We start from the raw sequence: 21,194 nt of genomic DNA, 5'->3' as shown, positions 1-21,194 counted from the left end.
CTTGAGATCAGAGGAGAGAGAACTTTGTCATTTACAGACTTTGATGTGTTGCCGTAGATGGTCGTGTTATCAGCATAGATGTCAACGAATGATTTAAGTATGTGTTTAGGGAGGTCATTGATGTAGATCAGGAAGAGAATTGGGCCCAGGATTGACCTCTGAGGGACTCCAGCATTTATATTGCAGGCCTCCGATTTTTGTCCATCTACAACTACTCGTTTTTAATACTAGGCACATCTGACAAGTTTTGCATCTGCTAAATGATGTAAACATTCTTTAATGTAGTTACTAGCGAGGGGTATCCGGCGTTGCCCGGGTGTTTTTCGGGGTATGTGAAAAAAAAAAACCCGGAAAAGTGAAAAAAAAAAAAAACGAAGCCTTCACGACGCACAGTTGGAAAATAGTAAAGTGTTAAAAAAACAAAACAAAACAAAACAGGTGCGCGTTTTTGATTGACGTGACGGCGATAGATATTCAGCAGTTACGATTTTGTTCAGGACAGTTTTGAATGAGGTGAATAAATCGCTTTGTTTGTTTTTAAAAACCTGCTCCCTGTTTATTAGGAGGAGCGAAATGAAAGCTACAGTCTGATATGACGAAATAGACATTGAAAAAAATGTTACTTTGGCTTTCGGCCTGTGATTAGAGTCAAGTTTCGCCGATGCGGGAAATGTCGAATAATTAACGTTTGAAAGTCAATAAAATTAAATAGACAGGCGAGCTCCGTGGATAACTCCGAGATATTACAATTTATAGATGATAAAAAGTTTTAAGAAGTTGTGAACCGAGCAAGCGCTTCTCTGAGAGAAGCCTTTTGTGGACATCGAGGAAAACCGTACAAATACACACATACATTTTCGCTTTTATATATATAGATTACCAAAACAAAATATTCCACTGGAAAGATAATCATCCCTACACAGAACCTTAATTGGAACATTATTATCCCTCATGCACGAAAAGAGTGACAATATATAAAAAAAGTTGGGAGCTCTTCATGTTAAATTATTCTGAAGAAATTCAACCATCAGTTAGATCTAACAAGTTTTCAATAAATATTTAAAATTTAAAGCTTATAAGTTGCTGTATTTGAGCAAAGATGTAAGCAAAGAATATTCAAAAACAAAAAAGCACCAAACAATCAGTTGTCAAGGTAAAACTTTTAATGTCAAATAATTCTGTTGATAAAACAAAGTACATTGGATTTCAAAATGTTGCTACAATAGTTTAATAGCATTAATTATTGAAAGTTAAATTTAACTGATAGATTTTGGATATTTTGCAGCATTAACCTGGTTATATTAATAAATTCATATTTTATATTTCAAGTTTTGTGATCTGAAAATTGATCTTTTAGTTAAAGATTAAATATACTAGTTCGGCCACCTTAGATGCATATCAACAATTTGTTGTGAAGTGAATTTTACAGTTATTTGAAATAGATTACCTAAATCTTCAGACAAGTTGCTGACTCAGAACAGAATCCTCCCTTCCCATAGGATGATCAGTAAAATCCTATTGGAACTGAAAGCTCTCAGGTGACTTAGGAGTTTAGCATAAAACATTTAAAAATGGAAATACTGGGTGTTAGCATTTTTAATTGTCAAATACTATAATTTGCATTTAATTACAGAAAAGAAAAATTAATATAAAAACAAAATATTTCATATTCTACCTTCCAGTACAAATGGCAGGGGTGGGGGTTAAAAAACAAAAAACAATGTAAATGTGCGAAATATTGTTTTATATGAATTGATTTGTGTGCAAAAGAAATATCCAAGTGGAGTTCTTTAATTAGAACACAAACCAAAGCGAAATGTAGTTACAGTGGAGTTCTTTATTATAGGCAGGTTTTCAAATTACAAAGAAATAACATTAGTAAGCAATGTCTACCGAGTTGAACCTTCCAAGTGCTGATCATGATATCCACACACACTGACGTGTCTGAAATAAAAAATTAAACTGACCATCTCTAAATTAATCAGAGCCCAGGGAGTTCCATTACATTTAGAAAGGGATAAATCCTTAGTAAGAAAGAAAATCCTGTTGATCTGTGAAGAGATGAAACGGCAGGTCAGAAGCCGAATCAGACCGTCGTTCTTCACGTTAACATGCACATATGAACACAACTAATACAAAAGATTTTATGCTGCAAGATCAAGTCCCAAACCAAGTTTATGACCACCGGCATTAAAATTCTTGCCTTCAACAAGTGCCGACAAAGTTAGCACAACACCTGAAAAAGGAAAAAAGAAAGGTTAATTTAAAGTATAACCTTTATGTAAATCTAAGATTTAAAAGATTTTCTAGAAGAAATATATATTTTTTTTTAAATTCTAAATATGCAGCAATTCTTCATAAAAAAAAAAAAAAAAAAAAAAAAAAAAAAAGCTCTAATTATTAATGGTTCATTTAAAATTAAGACTGATCTTTTCACTTCATGTTTTAAAGGTTAAAAATTATTTAACTGATGCTGAACAGCATCAAAGTTAACTAACATTTTTGAATAATTACCATTCAAGAATAGTGTTATGCATCGGCATATGACAGTAATTTTGATGCAGGGATTAGCCTACCCGGTAAGAATTAATCTAGCAATGAGAGGCAGGTGGAACCTTTCTAGTTAAAAGTCCTTTATTAGTTAATAATTATTTTCAAAATACTAAAAACATTAAGGTCATAAGATTTAAAATTCCAATATGAATCTTACAAAAATATGGATATCTTATATATATATATATATATATATATATATATATATAAATAAAAAATCCACTTTAAACTTACCATCTCTCAACTTTTGTGAGTAACCAAGACCAAGTTGACTGGAATTGTTAATTTTTGCCTAGAAAACAAAAAATTATATGAAAGAACTCATAAAAAATAAGTTGAAATTAAATATAATTATTGATGAATAAATAAGACTGGTTAAAAAAAAAACAACTATTCGAGTTATAAAATTCAGTAGATGTGTTAAGATAAGTTTTAAGAAAAATTTGAATTAAGAGGGATGATACTTACATTAAGGGAAGCATCATTGTCAAGAATGTATTTGCCACTAAGTCCAAATCGGGTAGCATTGCTGCCATTTGTCCATGATAAGTTGACACCAATATCAAGTTTAGAATTGACCCGCTGGTAAATAGAGCCACCAAATTCAGTGCCATCATTTCTAAAAATTATGCCAAGAAACTTTGGTTAAAATACTGGAAATCATAAAATTCAATTTTCATAATTTAAATGTTGGATTTTGTACAAAATATAATTTGAAAAAAGACACTGTACTAGCAAGATGACCGTCAGATTAAAGTGAGCAGTATCATATGCAACATCATAGTAAAGAGAGTTTACTTAAACAGCAGCCAGCCTTGAAGTTGTCAGCTAGATATCTTACTAATGGAGTTATGTTAATGCTCTTAAATACCTATGAATAGATTACTTTCATTGTCATGTTAGTGTCATTAGCTCCTTTAAGGGCGAGCTAGAGACGTAAAAGCACTCCATTATGTTTATATGTAACTTGTATTTGTGAATACACTCCTAGGGTATGTTTACATTTTTTTTTAGCGAGACATGTAAACAAGTGTTATATAAGGGAGTGATAGAGGTGTTACTAAATATACCAAAATTCCTTATTTACATTTTAAAAATCAGATATACATCTTAAGTTGTAAAGGATTCTGCCCCCCTAGGTCACAGATATTTAGCATCACTACCATTGTCTTTCCCCAAATGTTATACAATTTTATTTTCATAAAAACAACTTATTAGATTAGAGATTTTATGAGTGCACTTATAGAGATTCTGGAACACTTCAATTGTCTTCCACAGTAAATAGTACAGAATACACTTTTCGTTTTTGTATACATTTTCTTTTTTCCATAGAACATAATCATATGCATACATTTTAGAACTAAATGTAATTCATCAATCAAGTATAAATAATGAGGTGGAAGAGAGTGGGGAGTTAACAAAACAAGTATATACACGGTGTGGATGATATTTTATTTTTCTAACCTCACTTTTTTTTTTTTTCACTTTCATTGTCAGCTTTGTTCTCACAAAAGCAGTGACTATATTTGATTATCACAATTTTGAATCTCATATTTGTGCAAGAGATTTGTCCTTAGAATCAGAAGAGGACAAAGAAAAGGTCAGACTTTGTCAGTGTTAAAAAGATGGTAGAAAAGGATAAAATTATAAGCCATCAAAATAAAATAAGCCATCAAAGTGAAAAAAAAAAAAACAAAAAAAAAACGCCAGAGTTTATCAAAGTCAAGATCATTGGTAATGCCACTGAGGGCAAAAGGCGTGGATGAAGAGCTCATTAGACTGGTGGTGCGTTTCATACAAAAAGGAAAGAATGTCAAAAGTTGTACAAGAAAAATGACTTAAGTACATCCCACACCCCCTCCATGAATAACAGAAAAACCAAATATTGGATGCATTTTTAAAACATGTATGCTTCTAAAACACTTTCTAAAACGCAATTACTCATAATACAATAAGTGTGGCAATAGTTCTGCATTTCACTAATGTAGTAAAGATAATGTAAACATTTTAATTTTGCACGACAGCAATATTTTAATCAAAAAGAAATACAAGTACAGGACGATAGTAACACTGCACAGTTACCCATACTGTAAAGTCATTCTCTCATATATAACACGTTTTAGAATTGACAGAAAGTGAAACAAATTTTAAAGCAAACTTAGATTTTTAACATGGACTCCCAGTCTAATTTGAACTTTTATTGGCAGATTATTGTTGTTAAAAAAAAAAAAAAAATAGAGGGAACATTCCAAAGTTCATTTATGGTCCACATCGCACCTACTAGCTAAGCGTCTATATGATTCCTCTCAGAAAGTTTACAGTTAAATATTAAAACACAACATTTCTTGGCTGGCCTATTTTGACTGGGTGTGCATCCTCTAAACTAATTGTATTTTTTTGGTTTCAAATTCTTCCAACCTTACTGGAAAACAAAATCTCCAGATTTTAGAGAGAAAGAAAGAAAGAAAGAAAAAAAAAAAAGAAAAAAAAAAGAAAAAAAAAAAAAAAAAAACACTAGCCACTAGATCTAAAATTTATCAACTATTAATTGGCAACACTTTACTGATCATTTGTTTTTGTTGATGCTAGCCCAGCATACAAACGATGCGATAAGGTTAACCCATGAAGGTAAACCACAAACTATACTGTAGGCCAAAAAGCTCATGAGTTGAAATACCAACTATAGTTGGGCATAAAAACTTCTGCCAAAAGGCAGAAGACGTAAAACACAAATGGCTACATCCGCATTTTGAGAGGTAGTTAAACTGAATCAGACACATAGCTGCAAGTCACCTGTATGTACAGAAGCAAAACTTAGCATCCTGCCATACCAGCTGAAGAATAAGATCTGGCTGTCAGAACTTTGCAGACATTTTACCCAAACACCCAGCATGCCTGACTGACTTCAAACTTCTATGGATGCAATTGGTGGAATGACATATTCAACTAGAACACAAAGAACAAGGTAAACAGAAACAGTCAGGATCACCAATTCAGAAGACTTAGTTCTGTGGCCGGTTCAGAAGCAGTCAAAATCAAGTTAGAGTGAAAAAAAAAAAAAAAAAAAAAAAAAAAAAAAAAAAAAAAAAAAAAAAAAAAAGAAGCAAAACTGGGTATACCTAATTTCAAATTGAACACAATATAGTTGTCTAGATTAAGTTTTAAAAAATAAAATATGCAAACAAAAAATTAAAATGACTTCACTACATTCCAGGCAGATATATAAATATTTACACAAGTTCTTTTAAAGATAAACAGATTATATATATATATATATATATTTAAATAAATAAAATGTACATCTTTGGAAGAACTTGCATAAATAATCCGATGAAGTATTTTCTTTTGTATTCTTTGAAACCTATTTTGACATCTAAAACCAAATAGAAAACCCATTAGCTGATGAATAGCTTCAGGATAAAAACCTGTTCTTTATTTAAATAGGGTCTTAACACATTTTATTTTTTTCCAATTTAAAAAGCAAATCAAATTTAATAGCCACTTTGGCCATGATTAAATAGTCACCATTCAAATAATTATGGTTTGAAAATTATTCGGAACAAAAGTAACAAGAATACTGAACACAGAAAGATTTGACAAAAAAACACTTTCCACAATTTGTTGTTGCAGGATTCTTAAGTGTAGCTTCAAATCCAAAGGTTTTTTTATTTTTTTATTTTTCCTTAAAACTAAAAAAATTGATATTAAAAATTAAAGATGCATTACAGCTTAGTGCAATAATACACAATCCACTTACACATTTGTATGTAGTGTGAAGTCTCCAGCAGAGTAGCCGACTGCAAAGTTGCTCTTTGAAAGTTTTGATTTTGAAGTATCAAAACTCATTTGGTAACCAGCTAACCATCCCATATATCTGGAGAGGAAAAAAAGTGCATTTTAATACAAAGTAAAAAGTTTGTTTCATCTGGCAAATTATAAAATTTTAAAACCATGAAGCTTTCACAAAAGCAGCAAACAAAAATATTTCAATTAATGATTAATCTATTTTATGAAAATAGAAATATGATTTCAGATTTTCTTTGACGTTAAGTAAAATCCAGCAAATTTAGTTTTTACTGAATAAAAAAAAAAGGTCTAGTAATGCAAAAAGCTTACAATTTATGGTTTAAATTAATCAAATTAACGATTAACAATATAAAAAAATAATATCCACTTACCCAAGGACCATTGCACCATGAACTGTTGGTCCAGCAAATTCAAAGTCAACATCAACACCACCACTGATATAATCATTTTTGTATGCAGTCTTTATCTTGCCACTCCTTTTACTGAAAAGAATAAAATTAAAAAAAGCTTTAACTTAAATTGATTGAAATATTTAACTATAATTTAAACTTTTAGCTACAATTCATTAGGATATAGTTTAAAATATAAAGCATTTTAAAAAATTAGAAAGCATTTAAAAAGGGTAAATGTGTTTAATTTTCAAATATTTAATAGACTTTTTTTTTATATACTAATCAATGTTTTGCATGAGCACATTTTGTAAATAAACAGCCTGCAATTGATAAATCCTATCTAATCCATGAGTTTGATTTGTAGACATCACATTCTGGAATATAATAAGCCTACTGCATTTCCAAAAGAAGACCTAGTTCCACCCAATACGAAATAATTTCTCCATAATGCTAATTTAGTATAATTTGAAGCAAAAAAAAAAAAAAAAAAAAGTCTCTGTATAGGATTTGACAAATCATGTCCGGGGAGGGGGGGGAGAGAGAGAGAGAGAGAGAGAGAGAGAGAGAGAGAGAGAGTTTACTCTGCCTGGCATAAACAAGAATACCCGACTTGTGTATAGCCAATACAGAGGGGAGAGAATGATGACTCCTCTTTACGACTTAGAGAACTCATTGGGTCGTATTACCAACTTATCTTCACAAGGGAGGTTATATTTTCAGGATAGCTTTGTAACTTTATTTCCCCATTGTTTGATCAATCTACCAATTGAATGTTTTATATCAAGGTTACAGAAAAACTGAAAAATTATTTTAGGTAATAACTTATTAGTTCACTGACTTAGTCGAATTTGGACCTTAGAATTCACCCTTGTCCGTTCCAAAAATTTTTAATTACTAATGATTATATTAGTCTAAAATTTGGCATGGAGTTAAAACTAGGCAAAGGAGGAAATATAATTTTCAATAAAAATTTTGGTTACATTCCCTGGGGGTCAAATGGCCAAAAATAGCACTTTTCGGGGCACAAAAAAATCTTTTCCAACCATTAGATTTTGCTGAAAATTACTCAAAAGCTAGACCACATAGATATAGATCTGGAAACATTTCATCCTGAGAAAATTTTGGTTTTGTCCCCAGAGGGTCAAAAGGGGTAAAAAAAAAAAAAAAAAAAAAAAAAAATTTTTTTAAAAAAATGATTTGTAGTTGAAAATAGATAAAAATAGCACATTTTGGGATATAGAATCATTTGATGGGAAAACTTCTAGTTGCATTGCAGAGAGGGGGGGGGGGGAAAGAAATGGCCCAAAATAGCACTTTTTGCTATTGTGCCCAGAGATTAAAAAGAGGTATTTAAAAAAAAAAAAAAAAAAAAAAAGTGGATTTTTAGAAATCAAAATGAGAAATTCTTATTTATTTTTGTCTCAGATAAAATTTTTTAGGTTATTTCCCTTTGATTGTTAAGTTTTTATTTTTTCTTTTAAATATCGTTTCAATTTACTTGCATATCCACAAGGGCAGAATTAGACACAAGGTCGGTTATTGATGTGGGGAAATCTAGCTCCCAAAAAGGGGCACGCTGGATAGGAACAAAAATAAAAATTGCCTCAGTCTAAAAGGATATTTTTTCCTACCCTTAATTTGAACGAAATTGTTTTATTTTTTGCACTTATGCATTATACGGACGGCACCATAACTCCAATTTCTTCTTGGAATAGTTACAAAACATCCCCTCCCATGTTAAAACAAAATGTTTCTAAACAACGTTAACAAGGGCATCATTTACCAAAAAAAGTCATTAAATTGTTTTCTCGTCTAAATTTAATAAAACAATTTCTTCTTGGTCAAATAACAAAATAAAAAAATAAACACCACCAAAATACTTGAAAACCAAAACTTATGGTATAAAAATGTATTAGAATATAATTGTAAAACCATTTATTGAAAAAAATACATTTTTGTATTAAAGCAACATTACTTGGCCTTTTGGTTTTGGTTAAGAGCAAAGTATCTGTTATGGTACTACACATCCTCTTTTCTGTCCTCAGTCAGTGGAGGAGAAATCCTTCTAGACCGAGGCAATTTTTTATTTTTGTTCCTTTTTCCACATTAAAAACTGACCCTGTGTCTAACTCTTCCTCTGAGGAACATTGCATTTTTTTTCAAACAATTTAACAGAAACTCGTCGTAAGAAAATAGTATTTTAATAAATACAAGCACCGCACCATTCTCTTTTTCAAACAATTTTAAAACATTCTTTTGAATTGAAGGATCATTTGATTTTTTTTTCCTCAAACAATTTAATGAAAAGAAGGGGGCTTAAATAGAATTTTAATAAAAAGTTGTTTGAATTAAAGTAAAAATAGTTTTAATTATTGTCACTGTTGAATTAGGTTGAAAAGTTGCAACCTCTATTAGTTGTTCAATGAAACTCAACAAAACAAAAATGGCCCCGCCCATATAATGCATAAGTGCCTTTTATTTTGATATTTGGTACTTTTGCTTTTAACACTATTTGTTAAGTAGTATTTACAAGTTAAATTCAAGTTTTATGATATCATTTTTATTAAATTGTTTTCTTAAACATCTGGCCTTAAAATATAATCATAGTCTGGCAACTGTGTATCTCAGCCCGTGTCATAAGTGCCAAACCCGCTATAACTTAGTCTTTGTAAGTCATCATTTTTATTATTACAAACACGATTTAAGTATAATTTTTTTGGAAGAAATACCAAAATCATTTCACGCTAAAGAATTTATGTGACTGAAATAGGAATTAATGCAGCAATCTAGCAAATTATTCATTTTCGTTTAAAAATTTTTTGAAATGAAGATTGGTATTAGTTTTGATTGTTTGGACTATCACTCTCATATTGGTAGTTGTTCTCACAATAGAATCTTTTCCAACACTTACTTTACTGAAAATTACTCAAAAGCAGGACTATACGAATATACATCTGGAAACAATGTTTTCCTTCTGGGAAAATTAGGGGATGTTTTAATGGGGTTCATTTTTATTTTTCTTCAAAAATTCATACTTATGTCTAAACAGGGGGTTTAAATAGTACGAAATTCAAATTAATGCATCGCTTGTCATGAAATGGTGTCATTTGGCTGTTTTACTTTGATGTTTTACATCAGGCCAGGGGCTTAAATGGGGAAAATAGCCAAAACCAGTCAGGGGACTTATAGTTTTTGGCTTGTTTATTGAAGAGATTTGCTACTTGGCTCATAAGTCCAATTAGCATTCTCAGTGGATTTGTGAACATTTTAATCACATTTATAAAAAGCTCAATAAATATATTTCAAAATTGTTTGAATTATGGGAATATTCCTAGTTCAAAAGTTATGAGAATTTAAAGCTGATATTAAGGATTCAAAATTGATATTGTTATATAGAAAATTATGAACTAACCACTAAACGATCACCATTGTGTTATAATTTGCTTGTCGTTCTTGGGACATTTATTGTAATCATTGGGCAGTTACACTAGTGACCGATACAATCCTAGTGTTATATATGTCGCAAAACTAGGATGCATCCTGAGTTATCACAAAACACAACATCAGTCCTAATCATTAAACGATCAGCCATAGTAAGAATTCAAAATTGTTATATAGAAAAATTATGAACCAATTCACAAGAAATTCAGTAATTTGTTCAGTTTCTCCAATTTTGAAAGAACTTAGTGGACCAACTATTTGTTACCAGCAGAAGGCTTCCACAGGTTGAAGATATCTGTATTATCTTTTAAAGGAAGGTGAGTGAAGAATAGTGTAGTATCTGGTTCTGTTGTTCCAGAAATGAAAATTCAAACATGGATTTTAAAAATTTCATTTATCAGTTTTTAGCATTCGGAAAATTAAAGAAAATCTTTCTCACAGCAATCAATAAATCTCAGCAAAATTAGATTTTATTCAGCATCTTTCTATGATGATACATTGATTTCAACAATTCAATAGCCTTATTTTGTAGAATAAATAGTTTTTGGTACCAAAATGTCTTTATTGGAATAAAATCTTTCCTGAAATTTAAACCACTATAAAAAGTATTAAATCATTCTATTTTTGGTCAATTTTCAAGTATCAGAAATGGAGGGTAAATCCCCTCTATTGATAAAAAAATTTTCTTGCTTCCTCATAGTTTATTAAGGAAGAGTTTTGCCAGTTCTATTAATTTTCTGTGTTCAAATTGGAGGCATATAACAGCTAGACATACCCCCCCCTCAACACCTTGGAATAAAAAAATCTATCTTCTATTATATAAAGTTGTCTGTATGTTAGTGTGTGTATATGTATGCTAAAAACTTGTCAGCTGCATCCAGCTAAGTCAAAACCAGTACCATCTGAAAAAGCAATGCCTCAGATGCATAATATGTGAAAATTAGAAAATAATACTCAGCAGTCAACTGGATGGCTGTTTTCGCAAGTCACTCGCGCGTAACTATCTAAAAAAGCTTATTTTGCAGCCTCATCACGTCATAAGCACTCGTGGCTGTGTGGGCAAAAGTGTTTACCTGTAACTTTTTGCTTTCTTTCTCTCTTTTGCGTTTTATGTTCGAGCCTGGCTGCCATGCCCCCCCCCCTTTTCCTTTCAGTTGCACAGGCACTCCCCGCTATTTTGATTGAAAGTAAAGTTTTGATTTATTTATATTTTATTTTTTTGGGAGGTTGGGGGGGAGGATTTTTTTTTTCCAGCACACAGACAACAAAGTGCTCAACATCCAGAGAATAGCTTCTCTACATATCGTTTCTGTCAAAATATCTAGTAGGGAGGTTGTCGCATTTTTTATCTGTTCTTTTATTTTTGAAATTGTTGTGGAAGTATCGATGAAAGTGCTCAATGTCCTTAGTATAACAGGTGTGTCCTATCTGAATTTCATGTCGACCCTGGCAACAATGGGAATCCATGCTAGTTAGGATATAAAGAAGAAACCCATTTGTCTTACCATAATGGAGTTACATGAAAGATATAGTTCTGAAAGAAGCCCCCCCCCCCCGAATATGTTTCATTTTATTTATTATATTTTTTATCAAGACCCAAACAACTAATGAGTGTATGGTAGTCATTGAGTGATCGCTAGTGGTGGAAATTGGGTAGAATTTGATTCAGATGATGGCACAACAAGAACGTGTTTAAATTGGACTTGAAGACCACCATGTTATAGTTAGCTGGAAAGCAGCCCAGCTGAATAAAGTTCCACAAGCGGGCAGTTTTGGTAAAGAAGCTTTCTTCATGGAATTTCCAGTTAAATTTAGGCACAGGAGAATTGATAGTGGTTGTAGCCAGACGAGTACTTTTTTTGTGAAAGTTTGGCCAGAAGAGGGGGAGCAGAGATTAAAGTTCAGACAAGCACTTGCCATGAAAATAACAATAGAGCAGAGACAAGCGTGCAACATCTCTTCTGTAGGAAATAGGTCGCAAGGAGAAAAAAGTATCACATACTAGGTTCCAAAGATGGTTTTGAACTATCAAGGCAGAATATGGTGCTATGAACAGCTCCTCTCCAGATGTGGCAACAGCACTCCATTTTAGGATGTACTTGGTTTTTGTGCAGGTAGAGGATGGCATCGAAAGTGAGATACCTACTAGAGCAGTAGAATGACAACTATTTTTCCAGTGACCTAGGTAACAGATTTGATGCAAGTATTCCATTTCAAGTCAGTCTAAGAAGCTTGTCAAAGTAGAGTGCTTCATTGAGACAAGAGCCATTCATATCATTTGGGGTCAAAAGGGGATCAGAGCATTGGTGGAGAAGAGATAGAAACTTTGTTTTTAATGTGTTAAAATTAACGAGCCACATTTTGCCCTCTTGCACCACATGATCAATGTCGAAAGAGATAAGCTCAGAGATCTTATTCGTTGCTGACCCTTGAAGTGTTGCCATAAATGGTAGTATTGTTTGCATATATGTTGATGAATAGACTTAGAAAGGTGATTTGGGAGATCATTATGAAGATAAGAGTTGGGCCGAGGATAGATTCTTGAAACATGCCAGCATCAATACTTTGCATTTTGTATGACTACTTTTATAAATCTATTAGAGAGGAAAAATTATCCAAGCACATCACGGTTTTAGGGTTTGACAACCATATTAATGGATTGACTCAGTTCTTGACCTGAAGTTCAGAAAGCATTGTTGAGGCCCTACTAAGATAGGAATTCCAAGGAATATATATAGGAAAATATTGCAAGAAAAACAAGTACATACCCGGCTTGAGGAGCAAAAGATGTATCAAAAGAAACTTTCAGACCTTTAGCAATCTGATCTTCTACAGTGATTTCAGTGGCTAAAATATTGTCTGTGTTCCATTTTTCAGAAAAAGTCATACCTGGAAATCAAAAAGATGCATCCAATATGCATGTTTACATATGAAAATGCTAAAGAGCAATACTAAAAGGCCTTAGTTTCTATAAATGGTTTCATTTTAATAAATTAACATATCAAGTTAATTTAAATTGTTTAGAAAGAAGTTAAACTTAAAGAAGACAAAGTAGTTTAATAAGTATGAATAAAGTAGAGAATTTCTCTTGAAATAAGTTCCATCACATTATACGAATAGAAAATCAAACCAACTGAAAATATTCATATCAGGTAAATTTAAAGATTCAAAAGGTAAAGCATAGAAAATTTAGTTTTCTATGCAATTTTGTCATGAAAATATTCTGATTATGTTAAATAAAAACTCACCATACTCTTCCCATTTGTATTTTGTTTCCAGACTGCCAGCAACTTTTCCTGTGTCACTATTAGAGCTACCACTAGTGGTGATAGACACTCCTTTGGAAGTTTTGGTCTTACATTCCAATTTAAAAAATCCATAATCTGAAAAATTAAAACAAATATAGTAAAGCAAAATGTAAAAAAAAAAATGAACTTTTGTTGAACAACTATTTGCATTTAATGAGTTCCCTATGAAAAGATAATAGAAAAAAAAGTATAAAATTGTAACTTTTGAAAAAAATTAGCTTAATGAGTTCTCCCCTCAGTCATTAGAGGATAATTTTGTTCAGCAAAATCAACAGACTTAAGTAGAGTCAATTGTGGACATTAACACAGATAAATTATATTGATTTCCTTCTAACAGTAGCCATGCAGGAAATTTACAATTAGATAAAGTAACTGGTCATTTGGAGAAGATTTTTAACAATTGTTAAAAACAAAAAAAACTTAATATGCAAGAAGATTTAGGTTTTTAAAGCAAATACTTACTATAACCCTTGGAAAAAAGATCTCTAGCACTTTTGCCAAGATCAGCATATGCTGGGGGTGCCATTTTTGATTATGGAGAGAAAGATCTACAGGAAGAAAAAAATATGTTAAGTGTTAGACATAATATGCTTATAAATGTTTTGATCAAAAAATCAAGTTAATTGATTTTAAAAGTCTAACAAATGAATATTATCTAACATTTTTCTCGAAGTAAAACCTTTGGATATATAAAATTAAATGTTTTCATTTGAAGTATTTAAAAAATTGGAGCTAAATTCGGGATACATCATCGACTATGAAATAAAGTGTTCAATTTCAGTCATTGTTCAAAGCACCTACTTTTGTATTATTATGACTATTGTTCTTATCATGGATGTTATGTTCAGGTTTCGGTTGATGTAACATCAAACATGAGAATATATCCAAACTGAAGTCTTTAATATATGGGGATAAAACAATAGATTCAAGTTTGCCAAATTCATACTAGAATTGTTCACATGGACCAGTGACACAAAGAATCTAAGTGCAAAGTAATCACTTTTAAGTGAGTCTTCAGAAACTTGAAGTTAAAATTCTCAATACAGAAGATACTAATCTTCTATTATATAAAAGGCAAAATGTGGGTGTGTGTTTTGTATGTCTGCCAAAAACTTTAGACAAATACAATGAACGCTGACAAAATCAGTATCACTAGAAAGATCAGATTCTCGGATGACAAATATCCCAAAATATTAATTCTGTGCTGGTCAACTGAGCCGTTCTTTGCAAGGAGGGGCCAGTTTCTGCATCAACATTTTTGCAAAGTTATTATGCGCCTTGCAATGACAAAGCTTATTTTGAATGGCCGCAATGTCATAAGTCACAGTGGGCGCAGCGACTAAACCGTTGGCTTTTTCACTCACTTTTCCCCTTAATATTACAGGTTTGAGCCTTGCTACTGCCTAATTTTTTTTTTTTTTTTTTTTGCGCGCACACAGGTACTTGCTATTTTAATTTTTTTAGGGGTTGGTTAATTTTTTTGTTTCTCTCTTGCTTAATACCCTTACCATAAAACCTCTCCACACCCGGACAACATTGCTAAGTATTATAGAAATTTAAATAATTTATAGAAGGCAATACAATGTAGAGGTATGATAGATAAATATGAGCTGAAGCAAATTCACACAATGGTAGACCGAGTCTTGCAGTTTTCACCTTGTTATTTATATATATATTTTATTAATATGTGCATCTTCATGAAGCTGACTCAACTCCTCCAGGGTGAATGTCGTTTCAAGTACAAGTATATATATATATATATATATATATATATATATATATATACACACACAATTTTACTAGTGTGATTTAATGGAAATTACTTAAAACTCTGTAATTGTTGGCAAAATGTGGATCAAATAGTTTAGTTTGAAACTGCATAGATTCCAGAACTTTACACGAAATGCCAGAAGTCAGGTTATATCAACCAAAATGTGAGAATAACATGCGAGATGAGAACAATCGTCTGAAGAATTCAAATATCTCCAAAAATACAAAAATACTAATGTCAAAAATTCCCTGAAAGAAAATTGCAAGATCAAAAATTCACTTAAAAAAATCTATACAAAAAGTAAAAGAATAATCTTTGACATGTTCTGACAAGTTAAACATTCCTTACCAATTATTTATAACATAAGGTCATCATGTCAATTAAATAATTTGAAGGTCAAGCAGACCAGCAATCAGCATGACAATTGGAATAAATTTACAAACAACATAGATTCTCATTCTTTAATTTTTTTTAAAACCTTATCTGAACTTTAGAAACAATTTTAATTCTAAGAAATAAAAGACTAAAAATTTTAACTACCCATTTAAAATAGTATGTTTGCACTTCAAAACATACATTAAAAAGTGGATGTATTCATAGGTTTTTGGGGAAAAATGTTTAAGATTTCTAGAAGATAACTTTCGGCGCTTATGCAGTTCTATTACCGCACTACATTTTTTTAAATAGTATTCAAGTTAAATTCAAGTTTTACGATATCTTTTATATTAAATTAAGTGAAAGAGAATAGTTAAAAAACACCCTCCCCTCATGTTAAGAATGGCTTTCCAAATATTTCTGCACGGTAACAAAAGTGCATAAATACCTTTAAATAAAACTAAAACTAACCAGAGTATCTGTTGCAACCAATAAACATGCATTTTCCTTTGAACATTTGCATCAATTACAATGAGTTTGAAATCGTTTATAATGAATAAGAATCAATTACAATTAGTTTGAAATCGTTTATAATGAATAATAATCAATTACAATTAGTTTGAAATCGTTTATAATGAATAAGAATCAATTACAATTAGTTTGAAATCGTTTATAATGAATAATAATCAATTACAATTAGTTTGAAATCGTTTATAATGAATAATAATCAATTAAAATGAGTTTGAAATCGTTTATAATGAATAATAATCAATTACAATTAGTTTGAAATCGTTTATAATGAATAATAATGAAACGACCACAAGCAATTCTCAATTTTTATGATACGTACTTTTCAAACACTTATCGTTAAGAATTGTGATTAGATAAATGCTTTATATTTGGAATCGTATAAACGTTTTTTGCTAAACATGTTCAGGTATAAAGATCAGGTCTTTTTAAATTTCCCACAAACACAAGCTATTTTTTTTCCAAAATGTTTTCGCAATCTTAATCCACTGGTGTTATGCAATACTCAACCCTAACCCTGACGACCCAATGACTGTTAACTGACCAAGATAATCACATGTCTGACTCATAACAAAAGCTATAAACAGACCCTTTCCACTGATATTAAGTATTCTATATTTAACTCACATCTTGCATGCAGAGAAAAGTGCACCCCCCCTACAATGTTATGAGTTACCATTTATATGACTAAATGTACATTGAAAACAAAAATAAGTTACAAAAACTTAATATTGCTGTGATCAATTATTTTTCTTTTTAGTAAAACTTTAATATTTAAATTATGGATGCAAAAACTTCACAAAACATTTGTCAAGGCGGATTTTTGTCTAATTTGTTCATTAGTACTCAATGGTTCAATTGGTTGTTGAATTAGAGATAACTAAACTCAACATATACACAATACAAGAGGCATTTAGTTTCAGATTATTACATTTAAACGAAGATCCATAGACATGGCCCCAAGTGGTGATATATGCTTTGTAAAGGGTGAACGAGTAAAAAAAAAAAAAAAAAAAAAAAAAAATCCATTTAAAAGGTAGATATGAAACAAACGCGTAAAAACGTGCGAGAATCTGGAGGACAAGTTTAAACAAGGTGATATTTGGGAGCGAGCTTTGAAAATTTTTCAATCTAGTTTTGCTAAATAAAGACCGTAATCTATACTGAAATTAGCAATAATGATAAAGATCGAATCTGTTTTCATTAACGAAAATTATTAGTTTTGCTGTCAAAACAGACATTACATTTTCGTTCTAACAAAATTGAAATTTTATAATTTATTGAAAATACACGGCAAGCAATTTTTAATAGCTTAAGTTATAAAATGTAAGGAGGAATTGAAGAGAATCCGTAGAAATAGTCAACTAGAATAAGTAATTTCTGCAGTAAATTTTTATCATCCAATCGATTACACGAATATTCAATCACAAAAAGGTTTTCTTTAAAAAACCAAACGAATCATTTCAATACTTTAAAATTTAGGACATGCATAATTTACATAACCTGAAAAAGTTGAATGACATTAGCATATTACAAATACGTTGCGCAAAATATCGGAGAGAAGTCTAGTATCACAAACTTAAAATTACTTATTTCGATTAAAGAAAAAATTGGAGATCGAAGAAGGGATTAATTATTAACATTTTCTAAAAAAAAAATCACCGAATAAAAAAGAAAAAAAAATTGTCTCCAGAAAATGAATTCGATGAAAAACAAACAATATCGGTTTAATATTCGATATGAAACTGATATTTAAGATGTATTTGGTGTAAAGAAAAAAGTTATATAAAAAAGGTCATCTAACACTTAACAGATGCGTGTTCGATTACTGTTAAAGTAAACGATAAAAATGGAAAATCAGTTCAAATTAACGAAACACAAAGAATAAGGACATTTTAAAAGATAAAAATGCAAGAATCATTAGACAAGAACATGACCTTCGAAGAAGGTATTTGAAAATTATATCCTTCGAGTGAAAATTAGAGGATACAGATTTGCGATATAGGGTCACGTTGTTAAAACAATCTAACAGATATTGGCCACACAAACACCACATACTTGCAAATGCACGATATACACATTTGTGCAAGAAATAACTACACATACAATGTACATGTAATTATGGAAAAGTTACCGACAATAATGTAGCCATGAAAATCGATTGTTTTTGTTTTTTTTTTATAACAGCAGACCATATACATAAAGATATGAAGACGATGCAAGGTCATAATAGGGGCATTAGTCAGCCCATTTTTAAATGACTTATTTGACGGAGACTAAAAAAAAAAAAAAAAAAAATACCTCGTCTAATCAAGTTGGAAAATAAAAGATGCTTTCGATTGTAGAATTTGAGTACATTTAGAGGGATTATAAAAATACTTTATATTCTGTCAAAATATTTAATAAAAACGGACATGTTTTTAAATATGAATTTGTCCTTGAGAAAGACATTTAACAAAGTTTAGATAAACTTTCAAAGTTAAATTGGATTTTAAAGTTAAGATATTTCAGAAAAACATGACTTTTTTCATATGGTATATATATATATATATATATATATATATAATAATTATCAATAAAATTAATTAGCTATTTGCAAGTAAACAATAACTTCGACATACTGGGGAAAATTTTTTATGTCGCTAGAAAAATCAAGAGAAAAAAATGTAACTGATATTTGCTATATAAAGTTTTTTTAATAAATTTGTTACATTTTAAAATCATTTTGGTAAGTTTTGTTGAAAACTTATGCATTCATTTAAAATTAAGCTTTTAAAAATGTTGTTACTCAATTAATAAATTTACAGAAAAACAAATATTCTGAAGTTTTAAATTTGTGAAACGATAGTAAAACAATCCAAATTGCCGACGACGGCTTCAAAAGAAATCGTTCGACGCAGGCGAACAATGATGGCCGACACTGAAGCTTGTCCTTTACTCGTCCACGTCGGTTTTAATCGTTCTTAAAAGTAAATAAAACAGAAGAAAAATATTACATATTTTTGCTAAAAGTTATCTCAGACATTGAGACAAATCTGTTACAAAATAAATCAAAGATCTTAAATGCAAAATGTTGCTAAGATAAATACCTGTCTGCCACTAGCGTTGTTGCTTAACTGGAACCTGAAGGTCAGAGAGAAAGAGAAAGAGAGAGTGTCGTTTTTGATCGAGAAATGACGATAATTGCCGAATATTTACAGTAAGCTTTTCTGCACAGCTATGTAATATTTAGATATAAAAATAATAGTAAGAGCAATAAACTGATACTTATTAAAAGAATTAATGAAATTAATTTTTGTATTTTTCAATCAATATTTCCCAGCAAGCAACAGATTGACCCAAGAGGTCAAAGGTTTTACTAGTATAACCTCTCTTAGTAAAAAGCGGAGCACTGCTATTTTGAAACATTACTTAGCGCTTTTTCTTTTCTTTTTTTTTGTAAAGTCAAATGAAATTTGGTAAGTTTTTTTTTTTTGTCATTGGAATTTTGAAAATATTAATACGTTAATAAATTTTTGATCATTCTATTTAAAGCAAAATTTCATTAGTTTAGCTTCGTATCTGGCAACGCCATGGCATGAACACGTATCAATCATATTATGTAATTCAAATTCCAAAATTTTATTTTACAATAAAGTTTAATTCAAAATATGCTTGCTCTTCATTCTAGATAAAAATTTAAGGATCTAACTTATTTTCTTACCCGGTTAGTGCTTTCAGACCAGTTAAAAATGCCGATTAAATTTTTTTATTTACTCTTTTCTTAAGTTTTAAAATTTCCAGAGATGAATGACAGCGTCGTAAATTCTTACATGTGTCACTCGTTCATTATGTTGAAAATTTTTGTTGTCATTAAAAAAGTCGGTGCTAGTGCGGAGAGTGATCCGCGCTATTTTTTTTTTAAATCGTATTTCCAAGTTTAATTAAAGTTTTATGTTTTTTTTTTATTCAATTGTAAGGTTGTAGTATAGAATAGGCACAAAACACCCTCCCCATGTTAAGAATGGCTTTTTAAATAACGTTATTATTTACGTCCGGATCGGATCATCACTCTCTGCACTAGTACAACTAAGTCAAAACCACAGAAATTAGAACTTTTGCTGACTTGCTTATAATTAGAGACTAATAATTTCGTGTTTATTTCCCAGTTGGTCAGTGCTTTTACTTGTTTATTTTTGTACTTATGCACTTTTGTTACCGTGCTGAAATAACGTTGTTATTAGAAAGCTATTAACATGGGGTCAGGAGGTTGTTGTGTGTTACTATTCTGTACTTTCACCTAACAATTTAATAAAAACAAATATCGTAAAACTTGAAAATACTATGAACATAACACGGAGCACCGCGTTTTCTAACTATTCTCTATTTGCACTTGACAATTTCATATAAAAGATATCGTAAAACTTGAAAATACTATTTAAAAGTGGTGCATTTGTACAGTGTAATCAAGACATTAAAAAATGAAAATATCGAAAAAAGTTTAAATTGTATGTATCCGTTATGGAATGAAGTTCTCTGAAAAAAATTTCACTAATTTCATCAAGTAGTTTTTGTTTTACAGCGGAAAAAATAATTTGTTATGATACCGAGCAAAAGGTTCAATTTTTAGGAAGAAAAGCTAGTAATAATGATGTGTGAGGGGGTAGCGCCGATACTCAGTATCGGCGCTTTAACTGGAGTTATCTCCCCGTGGCGTGTTCTAAATTCCAAACAAAAATTAAGAAAAGTCCAAGATGTCTGCCTTTAACGCGCTCTCATAAAAACGTGTTTTTCCGCTATAAAAAAAACAACAAAAAAAAAAAAACTACTCGATCAAATTAAGTGAAATTTTTTTCGGAAATCTTCAGTTCAAAACTGACGTACAATATAACCTTTTTTTTTTTTTTTTTCTCTCGATATTTTCATTTTTTTAATGTCTTGATTAAACTGTACAAGTACCAAAAATAGTAACAAAAGTGCATACGCACCTTTTTTTCATTTTATTTTTATTTTTGGTCACAATGTGTACTGGTTGTCCAA

The 21,194-nt window shown here is 30.7% G+C and overlaps 2 protein-coding genes across 3 annotated transcripts in view; one reads left to right on the top strand and one right to left on the bottom strand.

Annotated features, from left to right (window-relative positions):
• Positions 1–1,817: 1,817 nt before the first annotated feature.
• Positions 1,818–19,571, bottom strand: LOC145276843 (non-selective voltage-gated ion channel VDAC2-like). Its single transcript, XM_080128207.1, has 9 exons — positions 19,265–19,571; positions 13,964–14,049; positions 13,442–13,576; positions 12,962–13,082; positions 6,732–6,842; positions 6,311–6,427; positions 3,022–3,172; positions 2,788–2,845; positions 1,818–2,236 (listed from the first exon to the last, which is right to left on the bottom strand). The coding sequence occupies exons 2-9, from the start codon at positions 14,025–14,027 to the stop codon at positions 2,145–2,147; spliced, it is 849 nt and encodes a 282-aa protein (XP_079984333.1). The 5' UTR covers positions 14,028–14,049; positions 19,265–19,571; the 3' UTR covers positions 1,818–2,144.
• LOC145276842 (sphingomyelin synthase-related protein 1-like) overlaps positions 19,508–21,194 on the top strand; it is a 195,543-nt gene continuing 193,856 nt past the window's right edge. Inside the window, exon 1 of one of the 2 annotated variants that reach the window (XM_080128205.1) lies at positions 19,508–19,633. The gene's annotated coding sequence lies outside the window, so the exon portion shown is untranslated. The remainder of the gene's footprint in view (positions 19,634–21,194) is intronic. The other variant, XM_080128206.1, reaches the window with a different exon arrangement.

Source organism: Euprymna scolopes, chromosome 5 (genome assembly GCF_053919585.1).
Source record: "Euprymna scolopes isolate OS-2025 chromosome 5, ASM5391958v1, whole genome shotgun sequence".
Classification (NCBI taxonomy): Eukaryota; Metazoa; Mollusca; class Cephalopoda; order Sepiida; family Sepiolidae; genus Euprymna; species Euprymna scolopes.
This window is presented reverse-complemented; position numbering and strand designations above follow the sequence as displayed.